At 39.0% G+C, this 23,902-nt stretch overlaps 1 protein-coding gene across 1 annotated transcript; it reads left to right on the top strand.

Annotated features, from left to right (window-relative positions):
* Positions 1–357: 357 nt before the first annotated feature.
* LOC135083084 (nuclear receptor coactivator 6-like) lies at positions 358–23,805 on the top strand. The gene is made up of 8 exons (XM_063977850.1): positions 358–1,086; positions 7,288–7,459; positions 16,858–17,053; positions 21,524–21,790; positions 21,872–22,006; positions 22,088–22,222; positions 23,196–23,437; positions 23,728–23,805. Exons 2-8 carry the CDS (start codon positions 7,289–7,291, stop codon positions 23,803–23,805), a joined length of 1,224 nt encoding a protein of 407 aa, XP_063833920.1. The 5' UTR covers positions 358–1,086; position 7,288.
* Positions 23,806–23,902: the final 97 nt, after the last annotated feature.

Genomic DNA, 23,902 nt, shown 5'->3' with positions numbered 1-23,902 from the left:
TCACGTTTCTTGGCGGCAGCCAATCGAAATTACGATAAGATTTATAAAAACATGGAGATTACCTTATCTACCAATCACAAGCCGTCGTCACTAGAGCATGAAAGGGTGCCAATACAACCTTAGACCTACGTTAAAATTTCACATTAATTATAAATTGTTATTATTGGTTTTTATATGCCGAAAATATGATAATAAATTAACGCATAACTTTTTTTCAAGAAATATCCTATCAGAAATTCTTTTTACCTGGTAAAATTTTAGATAAAAATATTTTTTCAGAAAAATAGCCGCTCGTCAAACGTTGAATCATGTGTTTTGCTGCTCGAGTCAGTGCGCATGTCAAGTTGAAAATTGCAAATGGCGGCCGTTGTTATTGTTCGTACCGAATTAACTATTTGTAAAATATATACCAATCTTTTTAGCGATTTATCTACCAAACTGTTATATTGATGCGATGCTATAACTTCTTATAATTCGGCGCGACGCGTTTTATGTACGGTTTTAAGTGTTTTGAGTGTTTTTTTGGTATTTTAAGTGTGTCATGCAAATGGGGTAAGCTGGAATTATCGGATGTCGCTTAGGTTGTTTTGGATAGTTTCAGTAGGAACATGGTGTGAAGTTTTGTGTTCTAAAGTGTAAAAATGGAAACTGCATAAAGTTTTTCAACTATTACTCCACGTTTAGAGTGTAGCGACAGGCAAGAACGGCTGTAATCTGCTAATGTTCCATGCCGTGACTGCACTCCCCGTACATTTCAAAATGGCTGCTGCTCTTCACGATATATGAGCTTTGCGTCACTGGAACATAAATCAGTGGATCAGATTCGTGATGAAATTCTAGTGTTTCTAGTCTCGCGATCCAGTGTGAAAATTCGAAAATAATCATTGGACAATCCCCCGGACATAATTGGGGCGGGACAATAGTGTTGTATCATATGTTTTTGGAGTAGTGGACACTGACCATACGACCGATATTGCCTTGCGTCCGAGCTGGATTGTAATGTCGCGATTGAATTTCCAGGATGATTTGGGACACAAGACAATAAAACTTTTGTGGAATTGAGCGGAATGTGACATTGTATGAGAGGTGAGTGTTTTTTTTTGGTTTATTTACATTTTGTGGGGAGGTAATAACCGTGCGGTGTTCTCCACAAGATGGACACATTGGTGGATGACAGGCCGTCGGTCGCCGCGGCGGCCGTCGTTCCGCGGCCTCCTGAAACCCGATTACAGCGGGGCATTAGGATATAAAAGGAGATTAGGAAAAAGATATGTTGTGTAACACGTTTCAATGTTTTCGAAACGTCGACCTTGCCGTAACGTGTTGATCCAAGGCATATTCCACGCATGAAAAATTTTTTCACTTGCGTCGATTGTTATCACGCATTAGAGTTTCGTATTAGAGCCGCCACCAAATACGGCGTAGGTCCAGGCGGAATTTGGTAGGATACTGTAAACTGCAGTGTTTGCTCTCTGCTCACAGTTCCCAAATATTATTGGTGTTAGTGTTTCATGTGACTCACATGACTGGATCCACTAATAAATGCAGTAGCATATGACATAAACATTACAGATATGGTCATTTATTAGCACATTAATATCATGTAGTATTTAGTGTGTTGGGCAATTTTTTTCCCCTTGACTGAAACCTATCATAAAAGAGAGATATTGAACGGAGTTTTGTTAGATTATTGTAGAATGAATAAATGTTAAAAATTGTTAAACACGGTATCTCATTGATAAATTAATATTGATAGATTATTTTACTTCCATTTGTGTAGATTATGTAAACAAATTGTAACAATAATACACTATAAAAGTAATTGAAAAGAACTAGTAGGTACCGAAATGCAATTTTAAAATTGAAAATCTACCTCTCAGTGTCATCGTAAAAATGATAAATTGTTTAATTATGCATGACATTGAGCATAGTTTTTGTAATTGTTATGAATGTGTGTTTACATATTTGGTGGCCAATTTATGACTTATATTCCTTGAACTTTAATTTTTTATAACATTGTTATTTACATGTTTTATTTGGGCAAATTGTTATTGAATTTTGAAATTGCATTGCTTTACTTTATTTAACATCTATACTAATATTATAAAGAGGAAAGATTTGATTGTTTGCGTTGTATAGGCTCAGAAACTACTGGACTAATATGAAAAAAAATTCACCATTCGATTAGAATCCTACTTTATCCCTGATAAACTTAGGTGACTCTACACTAATATTATAAAGAGGAAAGATGTTTTGATTGTGTGTACTGAATAGGCTCAAAAACTGCTGGATTGATTTGAAGAATTATTTCACCGTTAGAATTCTACATTAGTCCTGATGAATATAATATAGGCTATAGAATATGAATGGATTAATTCTGCTGTGCTGTGACAGACCAAAATTAACGCGGGCGAAGTCGCGGGCAATAGCAAGTGTAAAATAATTCAACTTTATTCTCAAACTCAAATCGTAACCAGTTATTTATTTTTAAAAAGTACAGACAGTAGCACGTCAAACTAAACACTGGCTTCTTTTGTAGTGTTATACGGGAGATTTTGTAATTAAAATGTATTTGTGGTTTGGTAGAGTTTTTTGCAAGCCCCCTTTAATTTTAATTCTCGCTATTAGTTAGTTGGGTAACTGCATTTCAAACAATAATAAACTTAATTTTTTATGTGACTACCGCCCGTCTTACAGATAATAAAAAATTGCATTTGTAAGCCAATAATATGTGTCATTAAAAAAAGACAAAAAATAAAATTACTAAGGAACCTAAAGATTAATGAATTTGTTTTTGTCAAAAAATTCAGTTTTGACAGGCACTTTTTTGGGGGCATTTTTGTCTATAAAATCGCCTTAAATTATCACTAGCCCTATCCCAAACACACTGTATAATAACAGCTAGTAGAGGACACAAGTTTTTAGACAAATTGTCTAAATAGTTGTGTAAGAATTTGATTTGTTCTAAAGTTAAAGCACTCAATTTTACAAAAATAAAAATTTAGCCCTTTTTGGTGAACAACTCAACTGCAAAAAAAAATGTGTGACAAGCTTTTAATTTTTACTGGCTATCACACACAGTAGGTAACATATGAGGGACTACCAACAAAATGCAAATGCATGCATAATTTTGGTTTATTTTATAAGTTTATGGCACAATTAGTGTGAACTGTGTGTGGGAGTCATATAACTTTAAATTCCTGTCTTTCAAATGATTCCATTATTGGAATTCCCATAATTTATTTATTATTTATTTAACCATCATAAATGTTATTTTTTCTTTATTGGTTTTCTAAAACTTATATTATTTAGCTCCTAAATCTTATTAAAGTTCTTACTAAAGCTTATTTTTATTTTTACTTTGGTGATTTGAATTTATGTATTAAAATTTTGTGCTTCTGTATTCAGTTCCAATGAAGCAAAAACGAATAAATTATGAACTTCTGTAGTCTTAAAGATTTATTTATTTATTTGCTTGTCACATGGTAAATACAGGTGGTAAAATCCGGATTTTTATACCATACCAGCATTGAGTGTGTTAGCATGATAATTGTTATCATTTTATATTGCTGTTGTTGAAGTTTTAATTGACATAATATAGAATTATTTTTTCACAAATAGGCCTTTAATGAGCTATTCATGTCCCATTGATTGTTATTATTGTTCTTAACAATGTTAATAACAACACTGTCACTATTCCTTTTTTTTATAAACATACATGTTATTTAGTGACTAACCCCCTTACTAATAAAAAGTTACACAGTTGTTGAACACTGTTTTAAAATGACATTTCCATACTGAACGTCACTTTAAAACACTGTTCAACGAGCGTGTAAGTTTTATTAGTAAGGGGGTAAATAATTTGAATTTTTTGGAATAACCATTAGATGAAATTATATGAGTCACTTCCCGCTCTTTCTATATGTCAAAAATATATTTCAGTAAATCTTACTGTCTTGTTCTGAATCTACCCCTAAAACTAACACAGACCAAAGCCTCCTCTGTGTTGTTTTTTAATTTTGAACATGCAATCAATATTGAGAATATTTTTTCACATTTTAATTACTAACTCAAATGATACTGAAGTATAATGTAGAATTACGAGAGGCATAATTTTATGTGCATCTTGTAATGCCTACGGATTAAAAGAACGCTTGTTTACAATTTTTATGCAATCTCGGGTGATTTCCTAAAAATAGTTTGTCATATTCACAAAAGTGGCTGCAGAGACCGGGCTAACAATTGATTCCTATTGTGACTCGTTTTGCCGGTAGTTGAAGGGTTAACTGGCAAAGAATGCTTCCTATACCATACATTGTATAGTTTGATCTTCCTAAAGTCTTTCCATTGCTTGCATTGGTTTTTTATTACGTCAAATGTCAGCGAGACTTCAGATTGCTCTGTCACGTTATAATATGTCGAATCATATACAGGGTGGAAATTTGTAATGCTACCTGGAGGGAAAGTACTCTTAATATTGTAGATAGAAAATTTTTCTCAAAGAAAACATTCCTTTATTTTTGAAAAGAAATAGAACTGCATTCAAAGATTTCCAAAAAGCTTGCCACACCCGGGAATCGAACCAACTAAAATCTGTTAAAAATTACACCCTGATTTTTTATTACATTGATTGTTAGGGTTAAGTATAAAGATGAAATCTCTCTAACAAACTTAATAAATCAAATGAAAGGAAAACCATGAAATCCTAAATTATTTTAATTAGTATGTACAGAAAATTTTATGGTATGGTAAAGCCTGGTCCGTGAGCACGTAGAATTTTGTCCAATGACCCCAAGCTACCCATCCTTATCGCTCGCGCGTAATTATATTGCTGTCGCGACTGTGCGACGCGCGCCCGCAGTGGGTGTGCGAGCGCGACAGCAACAAATCTGAATGCAGTTCTCTTTCTTTTCAAAAATAAAGGAATGTTTTCTTTCAGTAAAATTTTCTATCTACAGTATTAAGAGTACTTTCCCTCCAGGTGGCATTACAAAATTCCACCCTGTATGTGCCCCTCCCGTGCCGCTCCCTTAACTCAGACACTGACTGAGAAGCACTAGACCTGTAACTGGGACTGTCTTCCTAATCGAAATCTTTTCTGTGTTAATTTCTGACTTGTTAATTATGTTAGAAGAACTGTGAGCAGTGACGCCTCTAACAACATGTTAATAAGTTTATAACTTGTGCATCGTACTTGAATGTCAAAAGTAATTAAATGTTAGGGTAGTTCATAAGGGAAGCAATCAGAAAACCTGGTGCTTAAGGTCCATAGTGACATTACGTCTACCGTATCATTTCGTCCATAGTATAAAACGACCGGTATAATTTCGTCTAGTTCATCAAATGGACCATAGTGTCAATTCGTCAATAACATAATAGACAGACTGACAGAAAGACAGACAGACAAAATTAAAAAACTATTAATTTATGTAAATAAAAATTTAGCAAAAACATGATTATAAAAGGGTCGCGACCGACGGCCTAGCTTGGTCTATAAAACAGTAGAAAAACTACCACTTGCCCCCAGTGTCATCACCAATATGTTATTTCAACACCACTCGGTTATTACCTCGATTTTTAATGGTCTATTTTATGGAGCTTGTATTTTATTACGTTACAGGTGTCCCAAAATTAGCACCTCACAGATAATTACTTGACTTATTAGTGAATAAACAGGGCAAGCTAAATAAAACCGTTTAAAAATGACTTGTTCGAGGCGTCTTTGACCCATTCACCTCTGGTGTCAATGTGACGCTAATTTTGGGGACACCCTGTATGGAAATCTCGAATGGTTTTGGCCATGTTCATGCAAAAGCGGAACTTGATGCGGAGCTCTGTACAAGACGGCTTCCGATCCTGCAAGTTCAAAATTTTGGCATAAATGCCAGAATAAATATTATAAAGAACATTTTGACTGAAAGATGCGCGTAGAAAACTGTTCTGTTTTGCTTGAACTTCCACGCTCAGCGGGACTTCTTCACCCTCAGGCTGTTTCTGTTTTTCAGATCCAACTATCCCTCCCTATATGATAGCGAAATGCTCTCATGAGCGACAGAGACAGGAGACAGTTAAAATATGGATTATGGACGCGTTTTGCATGAATGTGGCCTTATTATGTGTTCTTAACATTGTTGCATTGAAAGACAAGGAATCAACTAATATTCGTAGTTTGAGTGTGCATGCAAATATTACCCCTTTCTAACTATATTGTTCGAGTCGTACGTATTCTGAAATGACGTTCAAAACTTGATTTAATCTCAAGGCGCAGATTGAAATCTCAGCCAAACATTAGCTTGAGTTTGTGTCGAGTTTTAGCTCTAGTCCTTTCAGGAAATCCTTTGGCTGGTATTCTAAAATGACGAGACGTCTCTCTTTAAATTCCAAGGCACTGAATCCATATTTGAGTTTGTTATGGCTGTCATTTATGTAAGAATACCTTTACACTAGCGTTTGTCCATCGTAGGCATTCGATGAACGTATGCGCAGCGCAGACGCCGCGTTAACGCGACGCACGCGTCTCTGCTGGGACAGAGCTGTGTCCTCCAGCAGGGCTACGCTGAAATGCTGTTTACATAGTTTCGGTTGTATCTGTCACCGTCGCATGCTGGCATCTCGTTTTATGTGAGAGGAATGGCAACATTCGAAACATCGGATTAGATTTTTTGGAGTTACCTCCCTGTACATTCCTGTTCGGATCTGATATTATCGAAATGACAACGAAATTGTGACGTCTGCGCCGCATTAGCGCAGCATTCAGTCATTTGAATCTGCAGTGCATACGTTGGACAAACGCTAGTGTGAAGGGGAATCCCCCTGCGCTTTCATCCTTCTCACTAGGCTAGGTGTTGCTTGTATACTATTAATGTTCATGTAATGTAGAGAATTCTATCCTATCTTCTCAGCACCAGCCTATAATTATGTTGTTCCGAAGTGTTGGTAGGGCGAGCTATATCGTCCCTCGCATGACTAACTATCCTATCTCAGTCTTTTGGCGATTTGATAACTCAAGTCCTAACGGACTACACATTTTTTCCTGCTTCCATTGTCTACGATTTTCTCTAACTCACGTATCTGTATGTACCTACTTTTCCTTCCACGAGGTCCGTAAAGTATAAACAGAAACTAAATTTGAAATGACCTAACGAGAAAGTGGCAAAACTGAGATAGGATAGTTAGTCATGCGAGGGACGATATTTGGGACGTGTATAAGTGCCATGGAAAGGGCCTATGTACTGAATAAAGTATTTTATTTATTTATTTTAAAGCAACCCCTGCTTCATATTCCAGTATGGCAGCGGACAGCGACGGGCTGGGCTCGGGCGGCGGGGCGTGCGGCGTGGTGGTGACGTGCGAGGGCGACCTGCGCGACCCGCGCTTCCCCGAGCGCCTGCGCCGCCTGCTGCGCGACCTGCGCGCGCTGCTCGCGGAGCCGCACCCGCACACCCTTAAAGTTAACAAGGTAAGGTTCATTTTGCAGCGGACGAGGAGGAGAGGAGAGAAGAGGTGTTCGAATAACCGACACACCCTTAAAGTTAACAAGGTAAGGTTCATTTTGCAGCGAAGCGGGGAGGAGAGGAGAGGTGTTCGAATAACCGCTGTTCACGGAGTAGTAACCGCACATCCTTAAGTTAACAAGGTAAGGTTCATTTTGCAGCGGACGAAGAGGAGAGGTGGGCCGCACCCGCACACCCTTATTCTAAGAACTCATGGTGCGATTTTCACCCGCGCCCGCGGCGGTTGAAGAATGCAGATACTTATGTAAAAACTAATGCACAACTCACGACGCGGTTTTCGCCCGCAGCGGGCGCGGTTGTAATCGGGTCCAACTCGGCAGCCTTAAAGTTAACAAGGTAAGGTTCATTTTGCAGCGAACGAGGAGCGGTGGGCCGCACCCGCACACCCTTAAGCCACGTTTTCACTAGGGGACATGTCGCGGAGATAAGTCGTCCGACATTCACGTAGTTTGTCTCTGCAACTTTGTCCCTTGACATATGACTTGTTCACACTAGCCAGTAGTGAACAGTATGTCGCCCGAGGAGCGACACAAAGCGACACGCGGCCTCACTACTCAAAGGCTGTCGGGCGACTGTCGAGGGACACGAAGATCGCGCATGTCGACGCTCGCAGAGCATCGACAAGCGACAAGTCTCGCGACCCGTAGATGTCGCAAGCGACGTCGGGCGACATCGCGCGGGACACGTGAATTTCGTGTCTGGCGACAGAGTCGCGGGACAAATGTCTCCGAGTGAAAACGCGGCTTTAAAGTCAACAAGGTAAGGTTCATTTTGCAGGATCTTTTCAACCAAAGTCGTCTTACCGGCGCGGCGCAGCGTTTTCGCGACGCCAATGCTGAGCGGCTGCCTAACGTTGGATCTACGCAGCGGTTTTTTTTTTTCGGAAAAGTAACGCAGCAGTTATCTCATAACGCTGTGGGGGCGCTGTAAAGATGACGATTTCTCGAAAGACGCTAGTGTATCACGACACGACATATCACTAAAATGTCACCATCGTCTGTAGCAGCAGCAGCAGCAGCAGCAACTTAAGCACACTTGGCACACATGTTCCTGAGACTTTACTGAAATAAAACAGTTACTGTAAAAGCGCTTTTTAAAAGCCAATTTCTAGAAAATAAATGACTTTTATGACTCAACTGAGCCTTTTATGAAAAGGAAACCCACACGTGGTCATCCACTTTCAAGTCATTATACAAGATTCTCCACTTAAACTACAGGAAAAAGTCTTGAGGATAAAAATCGTGCCTTTCACTGCGCTGAACCAAAAATGTGCAAGTGGAAACTGACTGTGGTCACGTAGGCCTTATGCATGGTCGTAAGTTAAAGGGACCAATTGCAGTCAAACTAGGTAACTCATCAGTATAACATTAGCTCAAAATATAATTCCGATTTTAGGTATTTTTTTCACTTTGAGTTTATTTATTTCAAACAAGCTTAGTTATTTATCTTTGACTCGTTGTTCATAAAACTTGTAAATCAAAGTTATAAAATACTGAATTCGTAATTCTATTTTGAGCCACTGATGGCTAAAGTTACCCAGATTGATATAGTCTCATTAGTTTTTAGATAGATGCCCTTACGTACGAACTTCGGGCTCTTTCAAATTAGTTGTTTCATTCAAGCAGGACGCCGACACAACTGTGGTAATTTGCATTTTTATTCCAACGCAGTTGTCATATAATTTTCCGTTTACTTGCAAACGGATGACTAACGTTTGGTTCAAAACGTCCTATTTGAAAGAGCCCATAAGTCGGTCGAAACTACACGCATCCCTAAGCAACGGTTGAAGTTGACGCACAACACGTGACTCTCAACATGTTGATTGTTGATCAGCGTTGCACAACAGCGGAAAATGGAAGTTCTTTTCTTGACTGGTCCTATGTCAATAGACAATATTGAAATTTTCGATGTCACGTAACGCGCGGACTGTCATGGGTCGCGCGACCTGTCATAAACTGTCATTGGCTTATGATCGCGCCGGTGATGGCGATCTGCACTCGTTGGTGTGGTTGAAGCATTGTCTTGCATTTGTTTGTATACTTTAATATTGACGGAATCTGACGTAGTTCGAACTCGCTCTTATGTTGGTGACTCGATCCAATATTTCAGGGGTATACATAGACGACCTTGGAGTCTAATCGACCAGAAATCTTTGAATTTTGACAAGTTCGAATTAATGGTCAAAGTGTTAGGTACTTTTATTTTTAGTCGCGTTTCACACGGACTTTTGTAGTCGTTAACTTAATTTAAACTCATGAAACGAAACGTTAAAGTTGACTATTGCATCATTCATTACACTATTATCCACGTAAGCAAGCAATTGTTTAGGAGTTTTTGTGAGAAATTAATAAATAATAAATGAAGTTTTTTTGACTTTAAACGTATACTGGACAGTGGACATCCATTAGCCAGATTTCTATATGTATGGCGCAAAAAGTGATAGCTATTATTATATTTTTTATATAAATTAACTAGTAAATAAAAGTTCTTCATTACAACGAGTCTTTTAATGAAATGATAATGAATTCGACACTATTTCTGCGACATAGATAGTACATATTATATTTAGTTAATTCACAGGCGCCGATGTAAAATAATAAAAAACAGCTGTCAAGTTAGCAATTACATAGTATTCAATTATATGAAAATACATTTAATATTAAAGACATTAATTTGTCGTATATTTGGCTTTAGCCTTCGTTTAGATGTTAGTAAAAATTAATAGCTCTGTATCAGAAATGTTATATGCTCGAATATTAAAAATCGTGGGTCGAATCACGAAAAGACGTAACTGATTTTTATCAATTTTACAGGAGCGACATTTAAAGAAAGTTTTAAGTATGGAAAAATGCATTTCGGGCCCTTTTTAACTGTCAATACTGGCTTCCTGACAAATAATTCAGTTACGACTTTTTGTGAGGTTATAAAATGCAAGTTTTTAATAGCATGGTGTGTTTAACTCAATATCTCCATTTTGTTAGATACGCCTTTTCGTGATTCGACCACGAAATGTTTCATTACATAATTTTTGCGTAGTATCATAGCCGTAAAACATAGTATCGTTTTTGTAATAATGCATGCTTAATTTTTTTTTTAATATTAGGTACTTGTATGTTTTTTGTAACCTCGTTTAATTACTAATTAATTAAATGATGCAAGGAATTTAATTTTAAACAGTATTAGAAGTTTTTTGTGAATCAAGCAGTGGTTAGCAATTAAGTATGACATTATTGGGTATAAGTTATCAAAATAAATGAGTGCACACATCACATGAGTGGTACATTAAAATTTGAAGAATACGGTGCTGTAGAAAATTTTGCGGACCTCTAGGCACCTTGTCCCAACGCTTTGGTGTTATTGTCAAGCTGCTATAGTTTGTCACTGGTCAGTGTCAGTGGCGGATTTACAGTTTTGGGGTTGGATCTTTATTTAACTTTTATCTTCTGAAATCGAGTAAGCGTCATCTGAAATCTGCCGCCCCTAGGCCGCGGCCTATACGGCCTATTGACAGATCCAGGACTGGTCAGTGTGCTAGTGCGATCTGCACTTTAGAGTCGAATGACTCTGGTGAGTGTTCATCAGACCGCAAAGCAAGCATGACATGTCGGTGAGATGAGTGCTTTCTAAGGCACAAGCAAAGGACTAGTCCTCCCAGTGACTAGCGTCTTTGGAGCGAAATTTTTTAAAATAATTTTTAAGATCATGATTGTGGTTTTGTTGTGAAACTGTTAACACTAAAGGTGCTCCATCTCCCGGAGCATTTACGTGTAATGTAACATTATACACTCGACAGCAAATAAATCGCACCACCCGCGACGCGAACTTTAAAGATTTTCTTTTGACACAATAATGGTGCCCCAACAATATTGGTGTTATTTGAAAGCCCAATAAATATCCTTAAAGAAAAACACATTTAATTTCTTAATAATTGATTAACATATACCATAAATGTGACTTGAAAAAAGACCTCACTTTGGGCTCACCTCTGGGATCAATTAGACCAAATTTTATGGTTATAAAACCAAATAATGATCACACGTGTCCTCTTTAACAGATCGATAGCGATTAATCCCAACTTAACAGTTTTATAGTCATAAAAAATGGCTATAGCGTCTGAACGAAATACGTCACCGACACTACGAGAGATTATTTGATTGAAAGGCTTTTTGGTGTAAAAATAAAATTATATTGTAAAATAAAATCAAGTTACATGTTTAGTTCGAAGTAGAAAAGTCAAGAGAAGAGAAAAAAGTGACAATCGATAAAAAACATAAAAAGTAAAAAGAAGTTTCTCGCCGGCCAGGCGCGCGGCCAAGGAGTTTGGTCGCACATAAGCGACCTTTACAATTTTACCTAGGCCGTCATTAGACAGACCTGTACATTCCGCCCGCCAAAGGACATTATTGCAGAATGTCCTTTAGTTATATTTAAAAACAAGAAACAACAAAAATCTCTTCCTTAGAGGTAACACATTAAACTAAACATTATAAAGTAAAAAGAAATGTCCTTGCCTGCAGTTAGGCATTGTAGTAAGAATACTACAAATATTTACATTAACACAGTTTATAACACATAGAAAAATTTAACAATTTTAACAAACACAATAGGTTTACCGAATACATTTTAAAATTATTTACAAGGTTTACAAAAACAGTATTGCCGCTTATACATTGAGGTAAGTGTTTTATTCCTTGCATGTGAATGCATTACCGCAATGTTTGTAAATGACTTGGTTTTGGATGGACAGTTTGTATCTACGACGCCTGAAAATATCCAACCTAACGTCGTATCCTGAGCTAATACACGCCTATCTGCACTACGTTTTATACCTGCTCGTGTGACCTGGCTGTATACCTCAGCGCCTAACAAGACGTCAATTTTGTGAGGTTTGTAATACTCAGGATCGGCAAGGTCCTGTGGTAACAAGTAGATCGAATCTACTGGACGTGCCTCTACCGAAGGAAGGACAGATGTAATGGATTTCAGGACGAACGCGTTAACCTGCATGCTGAATGTTGCGTCCAACCTTGACTTTATGTTTAAAGTCACAGTGGATTTTGATATACTATATATATCCCCGCCTACACCTGTCACAGCGTGTTCGTTAGGTTTTTCTTTCAGCCCTAAGCGCTGAACCATTCCTTTAGTTATAAAAGATCCTTGCGAACCCTGATCTAACAAGGCTCGCATACCGCGGTAAGTACCATTTTTTGACTCGGCTTCAACCAAGGCAGTTGGTAATAAAACCGTTTCGTTACATTTCCCTGTCGATGAAAATGATACCACCTGTTCACTAGGCTTCCCTACTTCTGTGCCTGAACTAGCTTTACCTTCCGCCCGCATGGCAGAGCCACCGCCCTTCGCTGATTTCTCTCTCGTAGATAAACCGCTGGGATGTAATAACGTGTGATGACGTTTCTTACAAATATGGCATTTGAAGTTGGTTTTACAAGCCTTGGCAGAGTGATTATTATACAAACAAATAAAGCACAAACCTTTTCCCCGAGCAAAACATCGACGAGTTTCATTACTTTCATGAGCAAACTTTTTACAATTTACAATCTTATGACTAGCTTTACAATATGTACAAATTGTATTTACATTTCGCGAATGAAAAGATTGTGAGCTTCTACCTGTAACCCTCTCAGAACTAGTCCTTTCATTCAAGTTTTCTAGGCCTCTGAATCGTCCAGTTAAAAAGTGAGCAAACTGTTCATAGGTCGGCAATTCATCAGTCCCGCCCGATGAAATGTTTAATTCCCATGCCTTCCTAGTCTCCTTGTCAAGTTTCCCACTGATTAGGTGAACGATAAAAATGTCCCAAGAGGAAACATCCACACCTAAGTTTTTAATAGACTCTAAACAATCAGAGGTGGTACTTAACAGATGTTTAATACCCTGAGACGATTCTGTGTTTAAGCTTTTTTGAGAAAACAAACGGTTTAAAATATTATTGACTAAATACCTTTTGTTATTGTACATAAGCTCGAGTTTTTCCCAGCAACTTATGTAATTTTCAGCTGCAACTGAAATGTTATTTAATAGTTGTGCAGCGTCTCCCACAAGGTAAGCTTTTAACACTAGAAGTGCCGAAGATTGCGACCCCCCTAAAAGCGCCGCTGGGTCAATTTTGTCCCAGCATACATTTTGTAACATTTTTTAGTTTCAGACATGAACATTATGGTTAAAACTATTTGTAGTATCCTTAAAAAAAGGTTTATCTATATAATTAAATCAATATGTACTTATTTCTTTAAAAACATAAATGTATTCAATTTTAATTTTGAATTATCAAAAGTTAAATATTTTTGGTTTCATATAAAAATAGTCTCATATTACATGGTGTTATACTGTATTAAAATCATGAAATTACTACTTTAACTAGTCATTATTGTTTTTGAAAGAAAAATAAATATCTTAAAAATATCAGAGCACATTTTGCACAAAGTTTTTTTGTATGGTTTTTTTGTCTCTCTGGTGTACTATGTGTTTAGGAATGTCTATAGGTATGGTTATTTTTCTGTTATCCGTACACACACAGTGAAGTTTTTTACCAGTTACAATGAAAAGTATGTACGTTTAATTTTCAAAATTGTATAAGTCACACATTTTAAAAATGTATCAAATCATACAATGTATGAACTGGCCAATGTCTAAAAGCCACCTTCCTTCTAATATTATAAATGTAAAAGTTAATAAAGATTGATGAATTGAAGGATGGATGGACTGATGAATGGATATGAAGGATGAATGGGTGGATATATTCCTTGAACTTGAACTAAGTGAGTATGGATTCATGGTTAGATCAATGCATGTTTTTTCACTCTTTTACGCAAAAAATACTAAACCGATCTTAATAAAACTTTGCAGTTTTATTGCTAATACTTCAGAATAACTTAATATAGGCTTAATTTAGAATAATGTTCAGTTATTTGGTCAAATAACAACGATAAATGTAAAGAAATTAGGTCTTTCTATGATAAATTTAATTTCTCACGGGTGATGTCACAGGCAAGAACTAGTACAATATATTTACATTTCTGCATTGTCACGAGTCACCTAAACGCTCCTCACCTCTCCACTCTCGTATCTCCTCGAAACAAGCACTCTTCGTCGAATTATTGTTGCAAATACCAGGGTGGGACAAAATTGACCCAGTGGCGCTTCTAGGTAAAACCGATTTTTAATTTTTTTCTATTAATATTATAGTATCAGAAACATTAAAAAATGATAAAACTCAACAAATCAAAAAAAGTCAAAAAGTTTCATGGACTTTCGTTAAAAAATAAAAAAGTTAGAGACGATCAAACTCGCAAGTGGGACAAAAATGGGACGGCGGCCTTTCTAGTGTTAAATAGTACAACTTTTGTACTGCATCTAATGACTGATTGTTGTGAACTAGTCCTGTAAAAAGCTCTCTAAAAGTTTGCCATTCTACGTATTTACCTGAAAATGTTGGGATTTTAATTTCAGGCAACTTAAACTGAGTTGAGTGTTGAGCTGGCTCCGTGTGCGACTCTAAAATGGGCAGTGAATGAAACTTATTTAACTTATCCTTGATGTGAGACTTGTACTCCATATAAAGCTCCTCGACATCATCAAACACACTTTCCCTATAATAGTCAGATTCCTGCAATTCGTCCTCATCAGTAGTGCTTACAATTTCCTGTTGTGTTTTAAAAAAGACTCCCCAATGTTGTTCTAACATTTCTAGCCTGGTCTCAAGATAAGCTTGAGTCAGTCTGTCCTTTGGAGACTTTTTAAAGTTCGTGAATGCCCTTACAATTGCGGCCCTAGTGGCCTCCTGAACCTTCACTAGAGGCTCCATATTTACAAATCAATTTACAAAATACACAAACAAAAATATATACAACTACACGAACACAGAAACACAAAATATACAATCAGTTTAAAAATTACAAGAAAATATGAAGCAAAGTTACTAATGTAAATGTCCCAAAGTTACGTTATCTTCGTTTTCATTTCGTTTTTATTTAATAAGTAAGGTATAAAGTACTCACGATTTCACTTCACAACACACACTATGATGATGATATGCACACCAGCTGCAACTTCTCACACCCACGCTCGCCGTGCTCTTTCTATGTAGCGCTCCCTAGCGCTCCTCGGTTGCCGCCAACCGCTGCCAAAGACTCTCTGCTCCTCCCGTACTGCTTATCCAGTCTTTACCAAAGACCGGATCCTTCCGCTGCCGTGTAGTCACCGCTGACACCACTGCATGGACTCCAAGATAGCACGTTTGCTATCCTGTAATTTGTACGGGCGGTACTCCGTAGAATGGACTACCGTAATTTTCCTACCACTTTCAAAGCCAATCCGACTCGTAGGACCATGAACGAAATACGTCACCGACACTACGAGAGATTATTTGATTGAAAGGCTTTTTGGTGTAAAAATAAAATTATATTGTAAAATAAAATCAAGTTACATGTTTAGTTCGAAGTAGAAAAGTCAAGAGAAGAGAAAAAAGTGACAATCGATAAAAAACATAAAAAGTAAAAAGAAGTTTCTCGCCGGCCAGGCGCGCGGCCAAGGAGTTTGGTCGCACATAAGCGACCTTTACAATTTTACCTAGGCCGTCATTAGACAGACCTGTACACGTCACTACCTATTTTTTGAAGAAGTGACTATGGATCCTTGTAAAGACACATTTTTGGGGTAAAAACCTTTCCTTTAATAAAATGAAGTTTAGAACTAGGCTTTTAAATGGTGCCAATATTGGTGGGAAGTAGGGATGCATACGTTTGAAAATGCTTGTCGCGGGTGGTGCGATTTATTTGCTGTCGAGTGTAGATTCGACTTTGAGTATTACACCACATTCGATTCGGTTTTCCTCCCTCACTGACTAGTGTAATGCTCGAATCTGTAACGTTACATTACACGCGAATGTGACGGTTGTTGCTCTATTCCGAAGGAATATTAACTTTATGGTTTAAGTCTGCGGACACGAAACTGGCGCTAGAACAAGATGACAGTATATGGTGACGCGCATGAAACGGACGGCGACGACGGGGATCCCGTCGCGTCGCTCCCTCATCGCTCGGCCGTCGCCAGTTTCGTGCCCGCAGACTTAGGACCAGAACAGACGGTGAAACGCAACTGCAACGAAACTGCAACTGCTAGTTACTTTTGAGTTGCATCTAAGTTTCTGCCATAGCGTCCGTTGAGAGACCACACATGGCGCGACCAGTTTGAAACTTTCAGTTTCATTCATCAGAATCATCGGAAAGTTGCAGTTTCGTTGCAGTTGCGTTTCACCGTCTGCTCTGGGCCTTAGTGTAAGTATTTTAGTGACAGTTGTATAACATTTGATATCTTCCAGGTGGAGCCGTGGAACTCAGTGCGCGTGACGCTGTCGGTGCCGCGCGCGGCCGCCGTGCGCCTGCGAGCGCTGGCCGCCGCGGGCGCGCCGCAGCTGCTCGCGCTCGGCATCCTGTCGGTGCAGCTGGACGGCGACGCGGCGGTGTCGCTGCGGCTGTCGCACGGCGCCGAGCTGCGCATCAACACCGACGCGGACGGTGAGTGTGCATTCACCTTGGCGTGACGAGGTTCAAAGAACGCGCTATGTGCGCTAACGAGGTAGCATCACGGCGAATTCCGCGGCGAAAATTTGGCGCTGGGTGAGTCTGCGACTTGACGTCACGGTGAGTTCTAGAACACGCTGGGTGACTCTAGAACTTGCGTCACAACAATTTCCATAGATCAAGCTATGTGAGTCCGCAACTTTGCGTCACTGTGAGTTATTCAAGAGCACACTACGTGAATCAACAACTTTGCGTCACGGCAAGTTCCATAGAACACGCTGTGTGAGTCCACAACTTTGCGTCACTGTAAGTTTTTCAAGAGCACACTACGCGAATCAACAACTTTGCGTCACGGCAAATTTCATAGAACACGCCGTGTGAGTCTCCAACTTTGCATCACGGCAAGTTCCATAGAACACGCTGTGTGCGTCCACAACTTTGCGTCACTGTAAGTTTTTCAAGAGCACACTACGTGAATCAACAACTTTGCGTCACGGCAAGTTCTTCTAGAACACTCGGGGTGACTTCACATATTTGCGTCACGGTGAATTCTAGAACACGCTGGAAGAGTCCACAACTGTGAATTTTTCCAGAGCACACTAGGTGAGTCTGCAACTTTGCGTCACGGCGAGTTTTTCTACAGCACACTATAGTCTTTTTCACCTAAGATGATCCGTATGACACTTCAAGGTTATCCATATTACGCATACTACATATTATTATGCAGAATATTTTTGAAAAAATATTTGTATTTTATTAGCAATATAATAAAAAAAAATTAACTACTTTTCTTGAAATATACAGTGTGAGTCACGTTAAAGTGTACATATGAAAATAGATGAAACTAGACCTATTTTTATCGACAAAAAAGAGGTCAAAAAATTTTTGAGATTTTTTTTAAATTTTTTATAGAATTTTTTTTCTTCCAATTACTTATTGAAAAGAAAACGTAATAACTTTTAAACTAAGCGGTATATCCCGATAAAATAAAAACAGTAATAATGCTAAATAACAGGCGATACTGAAAAAATACATAAAATACACAAAAAAGGCCAAAAAATAATAAAAAATGATACTTTTTGAAAAAAAATTGCTTTTAAATTCGTGTTTTTTTGGTTATTTGATAAATTTCTCCAAAAAATGCCCCTATAACCGGTGGTTTTTATTATTTTGTATTATTCTCTATCGTATTACCCTCGTAAAACCAAAAATCGCATGTCTCTATCCCTATCACAACGTTTGCAATGATCGTTTGAACTAAGCCTCTCCGGGCGCGCCATTCAACGCTTCGTTAATAACGAAACTGAAAATGGCTCTAGATTTTTAATTTTGATAAAGACAAGTTAGATTTCAAATAAAAACAAAAGATTTCGAAGTAAAATAAGCATTTTAGTTAAAATTAAAATTGTCTCTACCTGTAGCTGAGTATAATGTTGTGGCAGGCCTTTGTTCAAACGATCATAGCAAATGTTGTGATAGGGATAAAGACATGCGATTTTTGGTTTTACAAAGATAATACGATAGAGAATAATACAAAGTAATAAAAACCACCTGTTATAGGGGCATTTTTTGGAGAAATTTATCAAATAACCAAAAAAAACACGAATTTTTAAGCAGATTTTTTTCAAAAAGTATCGTTTTTTATTATTTGTTGGCATTTTTTGTGTATTTTATGTATTTTTTAGCATCGCCTGTTATTTAGCATTATTACTGTTTTTATTTTATCAGGATATAACGCTTAGTTTAAAAGTTATTACGTTTTCTTTACAATAAGTAATTGGAAGAAAAAAAATTCTATAAAAAATTAAAAAAAAATCTCAAAAAATTTTTGACCTCATTTTTGTCGATAAAAATAGGTCTAGTTTCATCTATTTTCATATGTACACTTTAACGTGACTCACACTGTATACTAAAATCGGAGTCTATTGATTAATATTTTAATTAAATACGATGTAAAAATATTTTTTATTTAATGTACGCAATGTGTGAAACGGAATAGATGTAGTGCTGGGGTATTTGTTGTTTAACAAAATCGATTATTTCCGCGGTTCATTAATCGATTGCAGTGAATACTTACGGTCTTATTCATAATAAAATGCTAATATAGGTTTAAAACCTACATTAGCTAAAACGTTTGATAGGCTTAAAACACTCTTATAAACCTCTGATAAAAAACGTTATTCATAATCGTTTATAAACCTTTGATAGCTAAAACAGAGTTTAATATTTTCTTTCCACAGACTATACAAAAAGAATGAACGAAAACAGCTTTTTTGGTGATTTAACTTGATGGACCATGTAAAATCATAGACAAATCGCAGAAAAAAAAAACAAAAAATTGGCAGCTGTGACGTTTTACTTACTGACATTGACATTTGGCACGAAAATTTAATAAAGTTTTCGGTTTTTTCGATCAACTCCCAAGTTTTATCAAACTTTTATAAAACTTGGGATTGTATGTTCTGGATTCTGTACCTCTTACCCTGTACTCTGCAATAAGCTCTTACGACGACCCGGCTAGTTACATCGGATACTAATTATGTCCATGACGAAGGAGAACAGACCGCCTAAAAGGCAACGATCAGAAAACTGGTTGGAGGAAGATAAGGTAGTACTTATTTTTAGCCTGATAAAGTGCCTACTAATTTTTGTAGCATGGTTTTATTTATGTTTGACGCCTAGTGTTTGCTTTTCAGTATTTGCTGAAAGAGTTGGTGAAAGAAAGAGTAAATGCAATCGAAAATAAAAATACAGACACTAACACGAATAAACGGAAGGTTGCGGCTTGGGCTGATTTACAAACAACGTTGGTACATCTTTTGATTTCTGCCTTCAATATAAAATTTTGCCTTTACCTGTAATTCAAAATCCTGTCATTTCTTTTTCAGGTTTAATTCAATGTGCGCTGGTATGAACCGCTCCATTACCCAGTTAAAATCGCAATGGAGCCTCATAAAAATCAGTGCGAAGAAAGACAAGACCATTGCTAGGCAGGCTCAAATTAAAACTGGCGGTGGTCCACCATTATCAGTGCCTGACGATAGGGCTGATGATATAGCATCTTGGTTGCCCAATGAATTTGTAGTCGATGTTAACAGATTTGACTCGGACTCAAATAAAAGTGAATTAATTAACATTCAAGAGGAGGAATCAACTCAAAATACGCAAGATCAGGAATTGATAAATAATGAAGAAATCCAATATGAATTGGTGGTACTTGATGAAGAAATAGAAGATACACATGCTTGTACTACTAGAGGCATATTGGAAGATAAAGAAAATAAAAAAGTAGAGGCAAAAGAAAATAAAGCAAAACCTAATTTTAAAGCACCAGCAATCAAAAAAAAAAGGAAACTGTTAAACAAAGAAGGCTTAATTGATTTAAGCAAAGTTAGGATTTCCGAAATTGCAAATAACCTATATTTTATTTTAAAATTTAGGTCCCGCAAATCGAATGGGTTGCTTCGTTGGCGGTAGAGCTTTCTACGTCGCGCTGGGTCGGCATTATTGGCTAAATGCACAATTGCATTTATAGCATTCATTTTCACAAGCAAGGATCACAGCAAGGATATTTTGAATAAATAAACCAACGAAGTGACATTCATATGAAATGACATTTATAAAAGTTAGGTTAAAATAGGTTTATTAGAGCTTTAAACAAGGCCCGAGCTCTCGATAACTTATCACACAGATAAAAGAGGATTTTAGCGCTAAATGACGATTATGAATAACAATTTTTATCAAACGTTTTATAAACCTCTAATAAGCATTTGATAAAATGTGAAAAATGATTATGAATAAGACCGTTAGTTATTAAAAACATCACAAAAATCAACTATATTTTTCGATTGTTGACTTTAATAAACGCATTGAAAATAAATAAATAGTTTTTAATTTAAAGTAATAGAACCAGTACTTTTTAGGAATCGTTTTTTTTAACACGAAGTCCTTGGAATTTGAATAATATCAATAAAAATTGTTACAAAAATATTTGTAATTAAAAAAAACATGTTTTTTGTTAAATGACACCTATACAAAATATTTCTCTAAAAGTAGGTTTTACTAACTCTTAGAAAAAAATCGATAGATAAATCGCTATGGTTTAGTTATGTGACATCTCTATAACTTTCAAACTCGAAACGTCATACGAATCATCTTACGTGAAAAAGACTATAAGTGAGTCTGCAACTTTGCGTCACTGTGAGTTTTTCCAGAGCACATTAGGTGAGTTTGTCACGAACGAGTTCTGAAACACGCTGGGTAAGTCTAAATCTTGCGTCATGACAAGTTTCACAAGTGTATTCTGTGAATACTCTGGGTGAGCTACCAAGTTTGCATCATGGCGAGTTCTCTAAAGTTAGATTACGGGGTTACCCACTTGGTCATCCAGTACTAAATTGAGAGCTCGTGTCTCTTTATGTCTAAAATAACGATCGATTAATAAACCAAACTCAATCATTCCAGAAGCGAGCACCAGCACCGCTTCGCGACCGCAAGCGAACGCGGAACTGCTATCCAACCTCGGCGGCATCGGGCGCCTCATCAGCGAGGAGCAGCCGTCGACCAGCGCGCCGCCGGAGCCGCCGCGCGACAGCTTCAAGTCGCCCAACACCGTCTGCCCGATGGACGGACGGATACCGCCTTCCATCCCGCCCGCTGCTGATCGCTGCGAGTTCCCCTTCGGGAGCATGACGCAGGCGCGCGTCATACACCGCAAGGAGAACACGCTGGGTGAGTCCAGAACCTTCCAGTCACATCGTCAACACCGTGGCCCGAAAGGAGAACACGCTGGGTGAGTCCAGAACCTTCCAGAGTCGCATCGTCAACACCGTGGCCCGATGGACGGACGGATACCGCCCGCCATCCCGCCCGCTGCTGATCGCTGCGAGTTCCCCTTCGGGAGCATGACGCAGGCGCGCGTCATACACCGCAAGGAGAACACGCTGGGTGAGTCCAGAACCTTCCAGTCACATCGTCAACACCGTGGCCCGAAAGGAGAACACGCTGGGTGAGTCCAGAACCTTCCAGAGTCGCATCGTCAACACCGTGGCCCGATGGACGGACGGATACCGCCCGCCATCCCGCCCGCTGCTGATCGCTGCGAGTTCCCCTTCGGGAGCATGACGCAGGCGCGCGTCATACACCGCAAGGAGAACACGCTGGGTGAGTCCAGAACCTTCCAGTCACATCGTCAACACCGTGGCCCGATGGACGGACGGATACCGCCCGCCATCCCGCCCGCTGCTGATCGCTGCGAGTTCCCTCTCGGGAGCATGACGCAGGCGCGCGTCATACACCGCAAGGAGAATACGCTGGGTGAGTCTAGAACCTTCCGTATGACAGAGTTGTATTTAAAGTTCAGAATTTTCTATGCCAGTGACCCCAGAGCACGCGAATGGGTCCCTAGAAGACTGAGTGAGTTTTCTAGAAGATGCTGTGTCAGTCTACATTTATGTGGCGATGACTTCTTTAGAATACGATGGGTGGATTCCAGAACCTTCCAATTTGGGAAGTTCTTTAGAAGAAACTGGGAGACGTCACAATTTAGTGGTGAGTTCTCTAGGTGGAAGACGCTTAGTGAGTCTACAACTTTGCATCACGGCTAAGTTCCCTAGAAAATGCTAGGAGCTCGGCTACTAAATCTTACCTATAAAATATGAATGGGGCAATATCTGGAAGCATCTCGATTTCATTTATTTTTAACGGCTTCAGTTATTTGAACAGTTTTTTACAAATTAAATTGAATATACAGTTTCATCGGTGATTGTACAAAATGAAAGGTACTACAGTTTGGTCGCGGAGCACGTATAATTTTGTCGACGTTGTGCGACGGGCACCGTGTGTGTGCGAGCGCGACAGCAACATAATTACGCGCGAGCGATAAGGATGGGTAGCTTGGGGTCATTGGACAAAATTCTACGTGCTCACAGACCGGGATTTAGAACAGAATATGATAAGTGAGTCTATATCTTTGCCTTAGAAAAAATTGGGTGTGTCTAAAACTGCGCCTCGTCGAGCCTAAAATACGTATGATTTTTAGGTAATTTCTTTTTTTTTGTGTAAATCATAATGGAAGCTAATTCTAATTTTGGTAGTTGATGTGTTATTACTGTCTTAACCTACGTTTTCCCCACAGGCATCAGCGGCCCTTCTAGCGCGCGGCCGCCCTCCGACGGGCCATTCGCGCGGCCTTCAACCTCTGCCTTCGCGGGCCCGCCGCCGCCCTACCCCGCCCCCTCCAAGCCTCCGCCCGCGCCGCCCACCGTGGCCATGTCGTCGCCGCTGCTGGTGAACCTGCTGCAGAACGACGCGCCCGCGCCGCAGCCCCGGCCCAAGCCGCACCCGCAGGCCAAGCTGGAGCGGCTGGACGACGGACAGGTTAGTGGCTGGGGACACTCAGACCTAGACGTAAGAGCATCAGACCTAGGGAGGGGCATTTGGACCCAGGGAGGGGCATCTGGGCCCAGGGAAGGGCATTTGGGCCCAGGGTGGACCGTTTGGGCCCAGGGAGGGGCACAGGCAGGATCCCCGCGCTTAGACACTTAAGGCTCAGCTCTGCCTGGATTTCAGCTCTGCTTGCCAGGTCCTGAAGCAGTGATAGGGTTAGGATGTAGCAAGACGTAACCCGCATCCGTAGTATGTCACTGCTCGTCAACTTGCTACAAAAGGATGCGCCCGCGCCGCAAGTTAGTGCATGCGCGTACGCATACCCAGCTGTTAAGCCTAGGAAGGACACTCTGGCATAGGAACTTAGACACTTAAGGACGAAGCATATGGTAAGATCTAGAGACGTGCCATTTCCAGGGGGCGTACCAGACTTGTTCCGGAGCGGTTGTAGGTAGG

The sequence above is a fragment of the Ostrinia nubilalis genome, chromosome 22 (assembly GCF_963855985.1).
Source record: "Ostrinia nubilalis chromosome 22, ilOstNubi1.1, whole genome shotgun sequence".
NCBI lineage: Eukaryota > Metazoa > Arthropoda > Insecta > Lepidoptera > Crambidae > Ostrinia > Ostrinia nubilalis.
The sequence above is the reverse complement of the archived record's forward strand: the minus strand, read 5'-3'. Positions and strand labels throughout refer to the sequence as shown.

What these genes read in the sequence shown, in the direction of transcription:
- LOC135083084 (XM_063977850.1), top strand. Translation starts at nt 7,289, where the DNA reads ATGGCAGCGGACAGCGACGGGCTGGGCTCGGGCGGCGGGGCGTGCGGC. An exon ending in ACACCCTTAAAGTTAACAAG is followed by an intron (nt 7,460 to 16,857) that starts GTAAGGTTCATT and finishes GATATCTTCCAG; the next exon opens with GTGGAGCCGTGGAACTCAGT. An exon ending in CCGCAAGGAGAACACGCTGG is followed by an intron (nt 22,007 to 22,087) that starts GTGAGTCCAGAA and finishes AGAACCTTCCAG; the next exon opens with AGTCGCATCGTCAACACCGT.